This window comes from Salvelinus fontinalis, unplaced genomic scaffold (genome assembly GCF_029448725.1).
Source record: "Salvelinus fontinalis isolate EN_2023a unplaced genomic scaffold, ASM2944872v1 scaffold_0406, whole genome shotgun sequence".
Classification (NCBI taxonomy): domain Eukaryota; kingdom Metazoa; phylum Chordata; class Actinopteri; order Salmoniformes; family Salmonidae; genus Salvelinus; species Salvelinus fontinalis.
The window spans coordinates 1-19,514 of record NW_026600615.1 but is presented as its reverse complement, the minus strand read 5'-3'; the positions used below and the strand labels follow the sequence as shown (position 1 = coordinate 19,514).

General features: G+C 41.3%; 1 protein-coding gene across 2 annotated transcripts in view; it reads left to right on the top strand.

The window, feature by feature from the left end:
- The window catches only part of LOC129845929 (zinc finger protein OZF-like), an 87,009-nt gene extending 67,505 nt beyond the window's left edge, over positions 1-19,504 (top strand). The window contains exons 1-2 of one of the 2 annotated variants that reach the window (XM_055913904.1): positions 6,410-7,124; positions 18,111-19,504. In XM_055913904.1, the coding sequence (XP_055769879.1) occupies positions 6,746-7,124; positions 18,111-19,321 (1,590 nt within the window). In that variant the 5' untranslated portion in view covers positions 6,410-6,745 and the 3' untranslated portion in view covers positions 19,322-19,504. Of the gene's footprint in view, positions 1-6,409; positions 7,125-18,110 lie in introns of those variants that run through there. The other variant, XM_055913905.1, reaches the window with a different exon arrangement.
- Positions 19,505-19,514: the final 10 nt, after the last annotated feature.

Below are 19,514 nucleotides of genomic sequence, written 5' to 3'. Positions count from 1 at the left end.
ATAGAATGTACTTTTCCCCACTCATTCACCCCATCTCTTTACATTGCTTATTTATATTCAGTGGCCTGACTGCGTCCAGACTGTCAAAGGCCCATCCTGGTAGATCTGAACCTAATTCAGCTTGGAGTGATCAGATGACAGAAGTCACATTTAGGTGCCAGGTGTAACTGAGGCCATAGATGCTCCATATCCATTACTTTGAGTGTTTTATATAATATGACTAAATATGTTTCTTTCTGTGTTGCAGGGGCAGTCAAGAAATGGAACTGCAAGGCCACAGAACATGACATAAGCAGAGCTGTGGGAGACCACCTCAAGCCCCTGGTAGAGCCGGGGGTGGTGTTTACCACTCCACCAGCAGAGCTGTGGGAGACCACCTCAAGCCCCTGGTAGTGCCGGGGGTGGTGTTTACCACTCCACCATGCCTTCAGCAGGCTGGAAAAGTGGGATTGATACTGTGTTTCATACTAAGATGGAGGGTCTGTTGATTGGTCAGTCATTGGGTTCATTTGTTGAAATCAAATCAAGCTTTATTTATACAGCACATTTCAGACATGGATGCAACACAATGGCTTCACAGGAGAAAACAATGAAAATAAACAGAAATACTTATTACACAAAAATAACAGGATAAAAAAAACAGAAGATTAACAACTGAAAGACCAATGAGCATTCTAAGGAAATGCCATTGATTAAAACACTAATTGGATGCAATATCCAACCCAAAATATAAGCTTGTTTTTTAGGAGGGGTTCTCAAAGACACTATGGGGGTGTCGACTGAAAGTTGACTAGTAACAACAACTGGGACCAAAAAGACACCAACCATGAGACCCACTAAATCTGCCCAAGAAGAGGCAAACAAAAGAAAAACCCACAGCAAACTTAAAGACAGGAAGCAAACCAAAAAGGTGGAGCAACTAAAGGTGTTGACTCTCCACATCTATCAAGACAACTGGAGCACTGGGCCAGACACTCTTAAATAGAACCTGGACCAGCTCAGGTGAAACACCTTCCCACTAACGAGATGGACAAGCCAACACAGGTGTAACACATACTGACTAACGAGGTGACACCAATCAGTGCGTCCTACGTACTAACTAGCTATACGTGCTAAAGTCCAACCTCAAAACATAAATGGAAAAACCAAAGACTAACTAACACCTTAAGAGAATGCTCACTAACAACAGAAAACAACTTCCATTTCACATTATAGTTTTCAGTAGTTGAATCCTTTGAAGTATTGTTGATTTTTTTTTAAATGCATTTTTTAACAAATTAACTAGGTTGGTTGAAAAGTGATAGTAAACGTACATACCATGCACTATTTTGACATAGTGGAAGATATACTGAATTCATACTGTTTTTCATACTAAGATGGACCAAGATATGTGTTGCTTTTGCACATATTTTGTTAATTGGTTTTGCAAGAGTCTGATTGGTCAGTCATTGGGTTCATTTGTTTTTCAATATGTTCAAATCAAATCAAGCTTTATTTATACAGCACATTTCAGACATGGATGCAACACAATGGCTTCACAGGAAAAAACAATGAAAATAAACAGATATATTTAGTACACAAACATAAGAGGATAAAAAACAGAAGACTAACAACTGAACGACTAATGAGCATCCTATGGAAATGCCATTGATTAAAATATTAACAATTGGATGCAACATCCAACCCTAACGAGATGGACAAGCCAGCACAGGTGTAACACATACTGACTAACGAGATGGACAAGCCAGCACAGGTGTAACACATTCTGACTAACGAGATGGACAAGCCAGCACAGGTGTAACACATTCTGACTAACGAGATGGACAAGCCAGCACAGGTGTACCACATTCTGACTAAAATATGATAGCTGCATCTTTATTTTACTCATTTTCAAAAGTATTTTTTTTACCAAAAACTGAAAATGAATAAAATAAAGTTGCAGCTGTCTTTATTTACATCAAACTGAACTAACTGCTATCTTGAAATGTTGAAAAAGTGTTTTTAAATAGCCATCCTTTTAAAATAGGCATTTGCAAATTAGTTGAAAGGCTAAGAGAATCATCTCCAACCTCCTCTCAGGAGATGATTCCCTTAGCCTTTCAACTAATTTTCAAATGATAGGATAATTATTTAAAAACACTTTTTCAACATTTCAAGATAGCAGTTAGTTCGTTTTGAGCATATCAAAGACAGCTGCAATTTTATTTTATTTATATATATTTTTTTCCCAGACAAAAAATTTCTAAGTCCACACAGAAGTTCACACTCAACTTTGTTGAGCCGTGCGCCTGGTGATTGAACAGGTTACCAGGTGTATTTTTGAATATGGTTCTTAATGGCTTCATTGGGTTGCTGGGGTCCATTGCTTGCTAAGGGGGACAGTGCTACAGTGGGTTAAATACAGTGTTTTGCTAATTTAAAAAAATTGTGCCTGGTAACCCAAAATAATACCAGGTGCACGGATGGATCAGGCCAGAATCTTTTTAAAACCTCCATAAATCCCTCAGGCCGGCCCCCATTGACTTGGGGCCGTAGTATGGTGTTCCCATAGCGGGCAGGTCTGTATGCCCCCTAAAAAGCATTTAAGACACTTTTGAAAATCGTGCCTGGTAACCCAAAATAATACCAGGTGCACGGAGGTGGCACTCTGTCACTTTTTCGACCAATTGCCGAAATATTCAAATGATGATTAAAAATACTTCCCGGTGGGCTAAATGTCCCATATTTTAAAGGATTATCTGTATTGATTTTCACACATTTTTCCCCCTCTCTAGTTTGTGCAATGACAGAGAAGTGGGACTCTGTCATTGTTTCTGACAAGATCTCTCATTGATCTCGGGTTCAGCCACCAGGGGGCACCAAACCTCTTTGAAAAGTTCATGTGAATAGTTACCACTTCTCAGGAGATGATAGACTTAGCCTTTCAAATGTTTTGTAATAATGGGATGGCTATTGAACAGAACTTTAAAACCTGGTTTTCTTGTATGTACCAGTTCATGAAATCACACATTTGACATTTATGCTCACTGAGTCTGTACATAGTCAAAGCTTTCCTTAAGTTTGGGTCAGTCACAGTGGTCAGGTATTCTGCCACTGTGTACTCTCTGTTTAGGGCCAAATAGCATTCTAGTTTTCTCTGTTTTTTTGTTAATTCTTTCCAATGTGTCAAGTAATTATCTTTTTGTTTTCTCATGATTTGGTTGGGTCTAATTGTGCTGTTGTCCAGGGGCTCTGTGGGGTGTGTTTATGTTTGTGAACAGAGCACAATGACCACCTTGCTTAGGGGACTCTTCTCCAGGTTCATCTCTCTGTAGGTGATGGCTTTTTTAATGGCCCATACCCTCTTCATCACAAATCAGCCCTGCCATTGTTTGTATTCATACTGTTTTGTGAAGAATGGCTTCTTGTCTGTTAGGTTGTATTCCACTGGGAAAGGGATTACAGTTTTCCTCAGTCGCTTTGGTGCATTTCTTAGATCAAAAGTGTAATTCTTGATACTACTTGTACAAATTCCAAATCATCTAGTCACTTGTGCACATCATTAAAGCAATTTCTTATTCCTTTGAACAAATTGCAATTGATAATGTACAAGTGTCAGCTTTTTTCCCACATTATCAATTGCTCATGTCCATACCTCTTTCGCTTCACGGAGAGTTGAGTTGCAGCAGGGAGTTGCGTTCCTTCTTTATAGAGGCGTGCGTAACAATTATAACCACCAGGTCATTATAAGCACCAGGTCATTATAAGCACCAGGTCATTATAACCACCAGGTCATTATAACCACCAAGTCATTATTACCACCAGGTCATTATAACCACCAGGTCATTAGAACCACCAGGTCATTATAACCACCAAGTCATGATTACCACCAGGTCATTATAACCACCAGGTCATTATAACCACCAGGTCATTAGTCCCACCAGGTCTTTATTACCACCAGGTCATTATAACCACCAGGTCATTATAACCACCAGGTCATTATTACCACCAGGTCATTATAACCACCAGGTCATTATAACCACCAGGTCATTATTACCACCAGGTCATTATTACCACCAGGTCATTATAACCACCAGGTCAGGGAGAAGAGACTCACCTTGTCACCTAGTGAGATCACTCTGTTATAACACACTGTCTGTCTGTCTGTCTGTCTGTCTTAAACCAATCAGAAATCAGAAGAATGCCAAAGTAAGGTGTGATGTAATATGGAGGACCAGCCTATTCCCTATGATGTAAACTACAACAGAAATAACTTAAAATGTATAACTTTAAATTAAACCAATAATTTGAACTCATGATTTGAGTGATTAAAGTAAACCACAGTTTTGGAAATACATAACGCCATCTAACCAATCAAAGAATGTTAACTATATGCAGTTATCTTAGCCAGCCAGCTAACATTAGCTATATGCACGCCAACCAACTAACGTTAGCTATATGCAGTTATCTTAGCCAGCCAGCTAACATTAGCTATATGCAGTTATCTTAGCCAGCTAACATTAGCTATATGCAGTTATCTTAGCCAGCCAGCTAACATTAGCTATATGCAGTTATCTTAGCCAGCCAGCTAACGTTAGCTATATGCAGTTATCTTAGCCAGCCAGCTAACATTAGCTATATGCAGTTATCTTAGCCAGCTAACATTAGCTATATGCAGTTATCTTAGCCAGCCAGCTAACATTAACTGCAGGTCAAAAGAGCAGCAACATACAGAATGAGGGAAAATCCCCCACATCCAAAATAGATAGATTCCAGAAGTCAGTCAGCGTGCTAGCAATAAGCCAAGGTGGAAAATGTTACAAAACTCCCGTAGTCTAATTCACAGAAAACATGCTGAAAAGTAGTGACTATGGTCAGTGAGCTGGAGCCCAACTACCGGAGACCAGTTAGAACCCAACTAAAACATGATGTGTGTTGAACATGTTTGCATATCAAAAGATTAGGGACGAAATGAAGCTTCAAACTTCATTGATCACTGCTGATAAAGTGACACACTGCTTTGAAGTTTACTGCTAAGCGATTTCAGCGCATGCCTCGTAGCTCCGGTATCAAATGTAACACGTTACAGCGCGTGCTACCGTTGTTGTGTTGTTATCTTGACCAGTGAGCTGATTAACATCCATATCGAAAAGTTGACAAAACAAAAAGGAGCAAGCAGGTTGATTTCCTCTGTCGTCTTGAGCCCACGGCAAGAATGCACCAGAGCCCACCGTGCTAACAGGTTCCCACTAGATAACACAACCACACAGTTAATGAAAAGCATGAGGTGACGCTTGAGCTAGATATCAACCTATCGAGCTAGTGTGACCTTCCTGGTCTCTCAAGTCAGTGAGTCAACACAGGAAGGAGCAATGGATGGATAGTTCATTTATTTCCAAAGCTGCAATGATGGGACACACACAGTATGGATGAATGATCAGTAGTGACGGGATATAAATAGCACTCCCACAGCAATTCTCCATTAATCTGCCCTATAATATACTAACAAAAAAACAATTGAAATGTCTATCAAAGTCATTGTGATCGTATAGTGGATTTAACAATTCCAACTAATTCATAATTTACTATTATAAATGAATCAATTGTTTCCATGTGTCTCATATTCACTACATCAGAATAAACTGTCATCCATTTTAGTATCAAAATATATCAAATTAACCTGGAAAATGACTAAATGTCCCCCTCTGGTGGTTAAGAAGTATAACACACCTAAACTAACAAAACCGGGCTGATGAACTGGCTGGTGTTCATGAATTTATAAAACATATACTCTATACATTTGTCATAAATGACCTGCATTGATGAGACACACAGTGTGGATGAATGATCAGTAGTCGACAGGATATAAATAGCACTCCTAAAGAAGATGCATTTTCCAGTTAGATACCAATTTGAAAGAGGGAACTTTAGCATAAAACCCACATGGAAAACTGAGATTTGGCAAATAACATATAAAGAGAGGCTTACTTGACACCAAACCAACAACAGTAGTTACTAAAACATAAATTGCTAATGTATGATTTAAAACGTGGATTTTATGATGTAATGTCAACTTTTTATATTTCTATCCCGGGACTATTCCATTTTGAACTCACCCACAGCAATTCTCCATAAATCTGCTGAGGATTACCCAGATTCCCGAAATAAATTAATACATATGTGATCATTCAAAAACACAACTGGTTGTGCTTATAGGGAACCAGATCGTGAACATAACTAAGTTACTAAGTCTTTAACCACACTGTATTGTTACACTGGTGAGTAAAAACTCATGCTTCCTACACTAACTTTTTGTCTGAACATTATAATATATATTTTACGTCACACTAGCGTCATTGTCTTAAAGTCGCACATCTCCATCGCAGTCAGAGGTTCAGACTGAGCGTTACCCACTGCAGTCAGCTGATGGCGGTGGGCGATTTTAAGGCAATGCTGTTAGTGTGACGTATAATCTAGTGGACGGAACGCAATGCTGTTAGTGTGACGTATAATCTAGTGGACGGAACGCTTCTTTCAGCAGCAGCAACAGTTAGTCCGCCACCTCGGTAGCTTGCTAGCCAAAATAGCCGAACCCATAAAGCTCTTTAGACGCTTTAGTGTATATTAGCCACTGTATTTTAAACCCTTGTCTGTCGTCTAGTTAGTTAGTTATCCTATTTAATTTCATATTTACGGTGCTGTTGTTATTATTCAGCTAGCGGACTGGTTAAGTTAGCATTAGCCTAGCTAGCTAACATCTCCGACCATGAGTTCACTAAATGACTCTCTTCCTGCTGAAGAAGAGACGGTCTGTTGGACGGAGAAAGAAGCTCTCATCAAAGAGGAGGAGGAAGAGAAGGATGTTACAATACAAAAACAAGTAGAGGGTGAGGCTGTTACAGGGAAAGAAGAAGAGGAAGACGTTACAGTGAAAGAGGAGGAGGGTGTGACAGTAAAAGATGAGGAGGATTCAGTTTTTGAAGTGAAAGCGGAGGATGGGGAGATTACGGTCTCATCGGAAGAAGAGGAGGAGGAAACTGGATATCTGGGCCCGATTTCCCAAACGCAATTTAAGGCATCCAGTGGTTCTAAAGATGAACTTAGCCATAAGATGGTTTTGAGAAACCGGGCCGTGATTACCACTGGTAAGTACTGTCTTAAAAACAGAGGTACAAACTCTGCAGTTGTTGAACTGATTTTTGGTGTTAAAGGGGAAATCGGCAATTGCTACATCCATATTTTGACTTTTAAATGATTATTTATAGCCATTGATTTTTGATGAATATAACACATGCCTCATGAGCTTAGTTAAACTGTTGTACCCCATCAGAACCCCAAATAAGCTTTTTTTACTCCAATGTTTAGAAACAATGTAAATCAACAGCCTCAACATGGTTAACTATAATGTTGATATCATGGATGGTCAGTCCTTTCATCCATAGGTCTGTCTATGAATTTGAGAGTAGTTAAATGTCTCCAGGCCCATCATCATCTTATTACCAAAACAGTTGTGGAATGACTGCTTTGTTATTGTTTCAACTTCAGATTGGTTGATTGATGTGTGGCTTTTTTAAAGGGACAACCTAGTATTTAAACAGCAACAAAATGGCTGCCAAGAGTCTTGGTTTGGTAAACAGCTGAGGGATGGGGCTGGAGAAATGTAACCACTCTCAAATTCATAGAGAAAGCTATTGTAGCAACCCTAACTCAACACCTAGCGAACACGTCAAGAAGTTCAGACATCTTGGTGTAACAGTTATAAGGTGTTGGCTTGACAGTCGCTGGACCCAGGTTTGAGTCCAGCTCAGGGCAACCCCCTGAATTCACTACACTATGAATACAAGGACTGGCCATCCATGATGTCATAATGATAGTTTAACCAGATTTCTAGGATATATAGTATATTCTAGAATTCATCCATGATGTCATAGTGATAGTTTAACCAGGTTTCTAGGATATATAGTATATTCTAGAATTCATCCATTATGTCATAGTGATAGTTTAACCAGGTTTCTAGGCTATATAGTATATTCTAGAATTGCCAGTGAAGAATTCCTGTGAAGGCAAATTATTAGAGCTGTTGATAAGTCATTGTATAATATTCAGCCAATTTTTTGTCATGCCTTTACATTAAAGGCAAGACATACCTAGAAGCAATTACCTTCATGAATTGGTTTGAAACCTTTGTTTTAAATCCTTCTCAAAGTTGGTGCCTTGACGGATTTGTAAAAAATGGTTTATCATGAAACACTGTTTTTTAAATTTATTTAAATGTAACCCTTATTTCAGTTAAGTCAGTTAAGTCAGTTAAGAACAAATTCTTATTTACAATGACTGCCTACACCGGACGATGCTGGGCCAATTGTGCGCCGCCCTATGGGACTCCCAATCACGGCCGGTTGTGATACAGCCTGGATTTGATCCAGGGTGTCTGTAGTGGCGCCTCAAGCACTGAGATGCAGTGTCCGCTGCGCCACTCGGGAGCCCCAAAATCATGTTCTAGTGCTGTCCCCAACTAAAATACATCTTGGTCAACCAAGAGTCATCTGTTCTTTCTACCAATCGCCCCATGTGTTTTTATAAAATCAAATATACGTACTGAACTTGTCTGATGCTTTAAGCATTCTGTTGGATCAAATAATTAAGACACACAAATGACTCGAAGTCATAACCAGAGGGAGCCGCTCGTCAACACAACCCGACCAGAGGGAGCCGGTCGTCAACACAACCCGACCAGAGGGAGCCGGTCGTCAACACAACCCGACCAGAGGGAGCCGGTCGTCAACACAACCCGACCAGAGGGAGCCGGTCGTCAACACAACCCGACCAGAGGGAGCCGGTCGTCAACACAACCCGACCAGAGGGAGCCGGTCGTCAACACAACCCGACCAGAGGGAGCCGGTCGTCAACACAACCCGACCAGAGGGAGCCGGTCGTCAACACAACCCGACCAGAGGGAGCCGGTCGTCAACACAACCCGACCAGAGGGAGTCCCCCCTCCGTTGCTGGACTTCGTAAATTCTGCCGTTTTGCTCCTGAAGTTTTCAGTAATAGACTAATAGACTACAGATAGATAGACTAATAGACTAGTAATTGACTACACCATCAGTCTGCAACCTTTTCCAGTTGGAGTGCCAATTTATCTGACCATTTCTACCAATCTGCGTGCCAGTTATGATTTTCATATGCACATTTTACTGGAACAGTTTCATTTAATTTATAATAGTATCTCAAAATTATTGTCTGTGATTAATCTACAATCTATCTAAATGAAAATTATACAAATCTAAATAACTTTTATTGCCATTGCCAACTATGTAAAAAAATAGCCTACATAAAGCCAACAAATGAAAACATTGCATTCTGCAGGTAGAAAATATCCTGATAAAAATAAATATCCTAGAAATCACATTGGCTGCAAATGGCCTGTCTACTACAAACTTGAAACATTGTATCAACTATCAACTGGGTCAGGAAACTCGGATAGCAAGCTTGCAACATTGTATAAAATATTCTAGGCCCTCAGGTTCATGCTCCAGTGAGTTCTTGACAGTTCTTGACAGTAATCAGGTATTTTATGACATTTCCACTGGATCAGAGCATTACATTTTCCCTTTTATGCCGTGTGTTTATCGAAATGGCGAGAGCTGGAAATATTTTACAAAAATACTTTAAGGAACTATTGTCATTCGCAATTGATTGTGATTAGACTTTGTTTACTTGCTGTTTGGATGTGAAGAAGAAATTCCTTTGAGAAGCTCCACAACTCATTAGTGGTTCAGCGTTAAGACAATCAGAAATACTATCAGACATCCCCAAATGGGCACATTTATAGGCCTACATTTGTGTGCCGGCCAGGTAGACTAGTCCTACTTCTATATGTGTAACCAGGTAGACTAGTCCTACTACTATATGGGTAACCAGGTAGACTAGTCCTACTTCTATATGTGTCACCAGGTAGACTAGTCCTACTTCCTATATGTGTAACCAGGTAGACTAGTCCTACTTCTATATGTGTAACCAGGTAGACTAGTCCTACTTCCTATATGTGTAACAAGGTAGACTAGTCCTACTTCCTATATGTGTAACCAGGTAGACTAGTCCTACTACTATATGGGTAATCAGGTGTGCATCCTTACTCAACATTGACAGGAGTGTTTCAAACAAAAGACAATGAATAAATTGACAACTGACGCATCTTGCGGGGTCAGGTCTGGGTGGTCTGCCAGGGGACGTTTCATTTAGTATCCGTTTGGGTCGGCATGGGGAATGATTGTATTTCCCCATAGTATGTTGTTCCGAAGTTGACCAACTGAAAGGGAGTGTAACTTTGATTATAATTACTCTTCCCTTAAGGAGGGAATCGTGGTTCAACACCTGTTTGGCCCTGCCCTTTCCTGGGCTGGTGAAGAGCGGCATTACATTTTAAGGAATAAATCCAAGCCTCACTCTCATCACCTGTGGACGGTGGTGCTTCCAGCGAGGCGTGGATTTAATAGTATGTTGTACCTAGTTTCCCTCCTTCAGGGAACAGTAGTTATAGTCATAACGTTACACTTGTCATATGATGAACTTCAACTTAAATACTGGATCTTGCTGTGGGACAGTTTTTTTGTATTCTGAAATGCAACAGTTTTCATGGGCACAGAAATACTAAATCATTTCAGAGTTTGCTAAATCCAATGGTTTTTAACTGAGTCATCTTGTAATCCAAGGTGGTGTAGCATTAAGACCTGTTTGTTGTAAATGGTATGTATTTTTCGTCTTTTTTTGTATATATTGCAATATATTTAAATCTTTTTCCATTTTTAAATTAAATATACCTTCCGGCAACCCGCCTCACCCATTATGATACGGATCAGCATTTTTTTTTTTTTTTGACCTTATAGCTAGAACCTCCATCAGCAGCTAGCCATCAGAAGCTAACCAGCTAATTAGCTACTAGCTATTTAGTCATTGTTAGCCACTGCTAGCGGCCTTTACCTTTTTAGCTCAGACACCAGCCGCTTTTAGCCTGGATAACACCTGCCAGTCTGCACAGCGCGATATCAACCCTGAGCATATCGGACTGTTTTTCTCCACTACATCACCGTATTCCTGCCGTAAGCTCTGGACCATTACACCGGATAATCGCAGCTGGCTAGCTGCTACCGAATGGCCCAGCCCCGAAGCTAGCCTTGAGCCAGGCCCATCTCCCGGCCTGCTTAGTGGACCCTATGATCACTCGGCTACACAGCTGATGCCTCCCAGACTCTTCACTAAGACGACTAGAAGCCTCTACATCACCGGATTCCTGCCGTAAGTTCTGGACCTTTGCACCGGATTGGCTACAGTGGCTAACACCCTTGTCCCGAAGCTAGCACCAGTTAGCCTCGAGCCAGGTGCATCTCCCGGCTAGCAAACAAAATTACTCCAGCTACAATACCTCTTTTGCCAGTTGGCCTGGACCCTTTGTCGACACGGAGCACCGCCGATCCATCACGACTGGTCTGCCAACGCAATTCCGTCAGATGTGCCCTCAACCGGCCTTTGCCAGACGTCGGTGACACCCTTGTCGCGAAGCTAGCACTAGTTAGCCTCGACCCAGGCGCGGCTCCCGGCTAGCATAGTAACGACTACCTAACGGCTTCCCTGGTTCATATATTGCTGTTCACTGGACCCTATGATCACTGGGCTACATAGCTGATGCCTGCTGGACTGTTCATTAACCTTTTCTCAATAGGGGGTGCTGTTTTCACTTTGTAAAACTTTCGTTCCCAAATTAAGTTGTAAATGAGAACTTGTTCTCAACTGGCCGACCTGGTTAAATAAAGGTTAAGTAAATATAAAATTATAATACTAAAAATGTAGCAGCAGTATAGACCTAGTCTGTTCATTACATACATGATGTATTGTTACACCATGTAGGAGCAGTATAGACCTAGACCAGACTAGTATAGACCTAGTCTGTTCATTATATACATGATGTATTGTTACACCATGTAGGAGCAGTATAGACCTAGACCAGACTAGTATAGACCTAGTCTGTTCATTATATACATCTACATGATGTATTGTTACACCATGTAGGAGCAGTATAGACCTAGTCTGTTCATTATATACATCTACATGATGTATTGTTACACCATGTAGGAGCAGTATAGACCTAGTCTGTTCATTATATACATCTACATGATGTATTGTTACACCATGTAGGAGCAGTATAGACCTAGTCTGTTCATTATATACATCTACATGATGTATTGTTACACCGTGTAGGAGCAGTATAGACCTACAGTAGCTAGCTACTTATTTAGATGTAGTATAACTTAATGAAACTGCCTTAAATATGCTGTGGTAAACATTTTTTATTCTCACTAATCAATCAACACATTCCTGTCTTTGTATGTCTCAATATAATAGTATTATTTAATTAAATCCATTTAAAATAATCTTTTGTCGAAAAATAAAATATGATCCTCAACTGCATTTCCCCTCCAGTCAGCAGACGGCGATGTGCGTCTTTCAGGCGATGCTGCCAGCGTGACGTATAACCTAGTGGACGGTTCTTCATAAACAGCTCGTCAACCACCTCGGTAGCTTGCTAGCCAACACAGCCGAAAGATTCAAGCAATTTATACGCTTTCGGTGTATATTAGCTACTGTGTTTTCGACACACTTCTGTCGTATCAACTTGTTAACCTATTTAATTTAATATTACGTTATTTTGTATTAGTCAGCTATAGTAGCTGGCTGGTTTAGTTAGCACTAGCCTAGTCGCTAATGATAGCTAGATAGCTAGCTAGCTAACATCCCCGACCATGAGCTCCCTAAACATCCCACCTCCTGTTAAAGAAGAGGCGGTCTGCTGGACGGAGAAAGAAGCTCTTGTGAAAGAGGAGGAGGTCACAGTAAAACAAGAAGTAGAGGGTGAGGCTGTTACAGTGAAAGAAGAAGAGAAAGACGTTTCAGTGAAGGAAGAGGAAGATGCGTTCAGAGTGAAAGAGGAGGAGGATGTTACAGTGAAAGAAGAGGAGGATGAGAAAGAGGAGGATGCAGTTTTTGGTGTGAAAGAAGAGGAGGTTGGAGATCTGTTTAACACCAGTAAGTACCGTCTCTGCAGTCGTTGAACCAATATGCAGTAAAGGGGTTCTACACTTTAATGTTGTTCTGTAGGAATGGCTGAAGCTACACTGTAACGTGTAGAACATCAAGAGTGGACCATCAACAAAACGTTAACAATTGATCAAATGCATCCAATGACAATGCCTGAAATACTGTAGTCCTCAATATCTCCTATTAGCTTAGCCCAATATGCTTTTTACCGAAACAGGCAGGGAGTACGCTTTGTTATTGTTTCTACTGCTGATTGCTGCCCCCGTTACTCCTCAAGGTCCAAGGACTGTATGTTATTTTCAGAGGTAGACTGGCTCTGCAGCTAAAATAGTCACATATTCCATCTAAATGTGAATCCATTCTCAATTGCGATACATTTCTAGAAACATAAATCGCTGCACTTTCATATCAATTGAGAATAATTTCACACAATACTTTCATATCACATCAAAATAAGTAACCAGTTGCAATACCCCAAACGGTAAACCAAATTCGTTTCTCGTAATTTCACCTTCCTTTCGGCTTCTTTTTCTTTGGACTAAATATGGCGGTTGGAAACCAACTTTAAGGTGCATTACCACCATCATCTGGACTGGAGTGTGGACCTCAGTTCATCTTTCAATCACCCAGGTGGGAATATACCAAGACAGTCATGAAGAGAGCACAACAAAACCTTTTCCCCCTCAGGAGACTGAAAAGATTTGGCATGGGTCCCCAGATCCTCAAAAGGTAATACAGCTGCACCATCGAGAGCATCCTGACCGGTTGCATCACCACCTGGTATGGCAACTGCTCGGCGCTACAGAGGGTAGTGCGAACGGCCCAGTACATCACTGTGGCCAAGCTTCCTGCCATCCAGGACCTATATAATAGGCGGTGTCAGAGGAAAGCCCACAACATTGTCAGAGACTCCAGTCACTCAAGTTATAAACTGTTTTCTCTGCTACTGCACGGCAAGTGGTACCGGAGCACCAAGTCTAGGACCAAAAGCCTCCTCAACAGCTTCTTCCCCCAAGACATAAGACTGCTGAACAATTCATGAAATCGCCACCAGACAATTTACATTGACCCCCCCCCCCCCACCCCCCTCCATTTTGTGCACTGCTGCTACTCGCTGGTTGTTTGTTACCTATGCATAGTCACTACGCCCCCACCATGTACAGATTACCTCAACTAGCCTGTACCCCCGCACACTGACTCAGTACCGGTGCCCCCTGTATATAGCCTCCACACTGACTCGGTACCAGTGCCCCCTGTATATAGCCTCGTTATTCTCATTGTGTTACTTTTTATTATTACTTTTTATTTTAGTCTACTTGGTAAACGTTTTCTTCTTCTTGAACTGCACTGTTGGTTAAGGGCTTGTAAGTAAAGCATTTCACTGTAAAGTCTAAGTTGGTGTCTTGACGGATTTGTAAAAAAACGGTTTATCATAAAACACTATACAGTGGGGAGAAGAAGTATTTGATACACTGACGATTTTGCAGGTTTTCCTACTTATAAAGCATGTAGAGGTCTGTAATTTGTATCATAGGTACACTTCAACTGTGAGAGACGGAATCTAAAACAAAAATCCAGAAAATCACATTGTATGATTTTTAAGTAATTAATTTGCATTTTATTGCATGACATAAGTATTTGAAACATCAGAAAAGCAGAACTTAATATTTGGTACAGAAACCTTTGTTTGCAATTACAGAGATACGTTTCCTGTAGTTCTTGACCAGGTTTGCACACACTGCAGCAGGGATTTTGGCCCATATAGACCTTCTCCAGATCTGTCAGGTTTTGGGGCTGTCGCTGGGCAATACGGACTTTCCGCTCCATCCAAAGATTTTCTATTGGGTTCAGGTCTAGGGACTGGCTAGGCCACTCCAGGACCTTGAGATGCTTCTTACGGAGCCACTCCTTAGTTGCCCTGGCTGTGTGTTTCGGGACGTTGTCATGCTGGAAGACCCAGCCATGACCCATCTTCAATGCTCTTACTGAGGGAAGGAGGTTGTCGGCCAAGATCTCGCAATACATGGGCTCATCCATCCTCCCGTCAATACGGTGCAGTCGTCATGTCCCCTTTGCAGAAAAGCATCCCCAAAAATGATGTTTCCACCTCCGTGCTTCACGGTTGGGATGGTGTTCTTGGGGTTGTACTCATCCTTCTTCTTCCTCCAAACACGGCGAGTGGAGTTTAGACCAAAAAGCTTTATTTTTGTCTCATCAGACCACATGACCTTCTCCCATTCCTCCTCTGGATCATCCAGATGGTCATTGGCAAACTTCAGACGGGCCTGGACATGCGCTGGCTTGAGCAGGGGGACCTTGCGTGCGCTGCAGGATTTTAATCCATGACTGCATAGTGTGTTACTAATGGTTTTCATTGAGACTGTGGTCCCAGCTCTCTTCAGGTCATTGACCAGGTCCTGCCTTGTAGTTCTGGGCTGATCCCTCACCTTCCTCATGATCATTGATGCCCCACGAGGTGAGATCTTGCATGGAGCCCCAGACAGAGGGTGATTGACCATCATCTTGAACTTCTGCGTCAACAGTTGTTGCCTTCTCACCAAGCTGCTTGCCTATTGTCCTGTAGCCCATCCCAGCCTTGTGCAGGTCTACAATTTTATCACTGATGTCCTTACACAGCTCTCTGGTCCTGGCCATTGTGGAGAGGTTGGAGTCTGTTTGATTGTGTGTGTGGACAGGTGTCTTTTTGTACAGGTAACGAGTTCAAACAGGTGCAGTTAATACAGGTAATGAGTGGAGAACAGGAGTGCTTCTTAAAGAAAAACTAACAGGTCTGTGAGAGCCAGAATTCTTACTGGTTGGTAGGTGATCGAATACTTATGTCATGCAATAAAATGCAAATTAATTACTTAAAAATCATACAACGTGATTTTCTGGATTTTTGTTTCAGATTCCTTCACTCACAGTTGAAGTGTACCTATGATAAAAAATTACAGACCTCTACATGCTTTATAAGTAGGAAAACCTGCAATATCGGCAGTGTATCAAATACTTGTTCTCCCCACTGTATATATATTTTTTTTTAAATGTTGTTGACACCCCTCCCCAGAGGTGTCTCATTATTGGGATTCATTGCTGATTCCTACCTGTAACTCACTATGAGGTGTCTAGTGATAAAGGTTAAGGCAAGGCTTTCGACTCTGTCAATCTCCACATTCTTATCGGCAGACTCAACAACCTTTGTTTCTCAAATGACTGCCTCCCCAGCTTCACCAACTACTTTGCAGACAGAGTTCAGTGTGTCAAATCGGAGGGCCTGTTGTCCAGACCTCTGGCAGTCTCTATGGGGTACCGCAGGGTTCAATTCTCTGGCCGACTCTTTTCTCTGTATATATCAATGATGTCGCTCTTGCTGCGGGTGATTCTCTGATCCACCTCTACGCAGACGACACCATTCTGTATACACCTGGCCCTTCTTTGGACACTGTGTTAACAAACCTCCAAATGAGCTTCAATGTCATACAACTCTCCTTCCGTGGCCTCCAACTGCTCTTATATGCTAGTAAAACTAAATGCTCTTCAACCTATCGCTGCCCTCATCCGCCCGACTAGCATCACTACTCTGGACGGTTCTGACTTAGAATATGTGGACAACTACAAATACCTAGGTGTCTGGTTAGACTGTAAACTCTCCTTCCAGACTCACATTAAACATCTCCAATCCCAAATTAAATCTAGAATATGCTTCCTATTTCACAACAAAACCTCCTACACTCACGCTGCCAAACATACCCTTGTAAAACTGACTATCCTACCGATCCTTGACTTCGGTGATGTCATTTACAAAATAGCCTCCAACACTCTACTCAGCGAACTGGATGCAGTCCATCACAGTGTCATCCATTTTGTCACCAAAGCCCCATATACCACCCACCACTGTGACCTGTATGCTCTCGTTGGCTGGTCCTCGCTACATATTCATCGCTAAACCCACTGGCTCCAGGTCATCTATAAGTCTTTGCTAGGTAACGCTCCGCCTTAACTCAGCTCACTGGTCACCATAGCAACACCCACCCATAGCATGGCCTGTTTATTGCCTTACCTCCTTACTCCATCACACTGTATATAGATTTTTATATTGTGTTATTGACTGTACTTTTGTTTATCCCATGTGTAACTCTGTGCTTGTTTTTTTGTCGCACTGCTTTGCTTTATCTTGGTCAGGTGGCAGTTGTGAATGAGAACTTGTTCTCATCTGGACACCTGGTTAAATAAAGGTGGGGGAAAAATGTAATTAAAAATACATTTAAAAAATCATAACTTTATTGACAACACCCAAATAGATACTGTCATTAATGCGATTCTTCAATAATTAAACATATTTCTTAATACTGTAGCAAACATTATATTACACAGGACATTCAAACGAGCCTTACAATTATAATCCAAAGTAGTGTGAAATGCACTCATAAGCAACCTGTAAATGGAGGTTACTCCCCTGAGTTTTCCCCCATTCACATTCAGAAAAAACTGAAAAACTAAAATCTTTGCTCAACATTTTTGCTCTAATCAGATATAGTACATCCATAACTATCGGTTTCCTCATTACCAGATATACTACATCCATAACTAGTGGTTTCCTCATTACCAGATATACTACATCCATAACTAGTGGTTTCCTCATTACCAGATATACTACATCCATAACTATCGGTTTCCTCATTAGCGGGGAGGAGTTTCTACAATCAAATTGTATGTTCATCGCCCTCGTTCCTCAGTTTTAGGAAACACAGAAAGGGCCCTATATTGGAGACCAAAAGTTGTCAGGCACACTGCTTAGAGTTTCAACAACATGAATAACTTATTTCTAGCCTACAATAATCGATGTTACTACTAATGTGAAAACAAGACATTATATGACTATTCTTGCTCAATTTAAGACAATTGTCAAATAATTTTAACATTCATTACAGACGTCAATTGTAGTACAACATCATGGCTACACTGTTGGCATCACCTTTTACAGTGGATTTCCACTGTTGTTGGCCTTTAATCATCTGACTTTGTTGTTCACACAGGAGAGAGACGGGACTACCGTGGGTCCTCTGGGGAGCCTCAACAACCTCATGATGCTGACGAGGCAGAGAAGAGTCTCTCCAGATCAGAACACATCAATAAACACCTGCAGAGATCCACAGGGAAGAGAACTCACTGCTGCTCTGACTGTGGGAAGAGATTCACCTCATCAGACATTAAAATTCATCAGAGAACACACACAGGAGAGAAACCTTTTAGCTGTGATCAATGTGGGAAGAGTTTTACTGCATCTAGCAATCTGACTAAACACCAGAGAACACACACAGGAGAGAAACCTTATAGCTGTGATCAATGTGGGAAGAGTTTTGGTCAATCTGGAGAGCTGACAGTGCACCAGAGAAGACACACAGGAGAGAAATCTTTTAGCTGTGGTCAATGTGGGAAGAGTTTTACTAAGTCTGGCCATCTGACTCTGCACCAGAGAATACACACAGGAGAGAAACCTTATAGCTGTGATCAATGTGGGAAGAGTTTTGGTCAATCTGGAGCGCTGACAGTGCACCAGAGAACACACACAGGAGAGAAACCTTACAGCTGTGGTCGATGTGGGAAGAGTTTTACTACATCTGGCCATCTGACAAAACACCAGAGAATACACACAGGAGAGAAACCTTATAGCTGTGGTCAATGTGGGAAGAGTTTTACTACATCTGGCCATCTGACTCTACACCAGAGAATACACACAGGAGAGAAACCTTATAGCTGTGGTCAATGTGGGAAGAGTTTTGGTCGATCTGGCCATCTGACTCTACACCAGAGAATACACTCAGGAGAGAAATCTTATAGCTGTGATCAATGTGGCAAGGGTTTTGGTCGATCTGGAGAACTAACAGTGCACCAGAGAACACACACAGGAGAGAAACCTTATATCTGTGGTCAATGTGGGAAGAGTTTTACTACATCTGGCCATCTGTCTTTACACCAGAGAACACACACAGGAGAGAAACCTTATAGCTGTGTTCAATGTGGGAAGAGTTTTAGTCAATCTGGACAGCTGACTCAACACCAGAGAATACATACAGGAGAGAAACCTTATAGCTGTGATCAATGTGGGATGAGTTTTACTACATCTGGTTCTCTGTCTCTACATAAGAGAACGCACACAGGAGAGAAACCTTATAGCTGTGATCAGTGTGACAAGAGATACTCTGATAAAAGATCTCTGATCAAACATCAGACAATACATACATGAAGGAGTTATTTCGTGATATCAATGAATTAATGTCACAATGTAGAATGTTTTAACATTGTAGTAGGAGTATTTTAAGGAATTTCACAATGTTGAACCCTAAACCTTTGCCCCATTCAATTGATTTCAGCGTGATATGGATATTATACTTGGGAAAAATACAGGCTCTGAATTGAAAGAGTACTATTTATGTGAT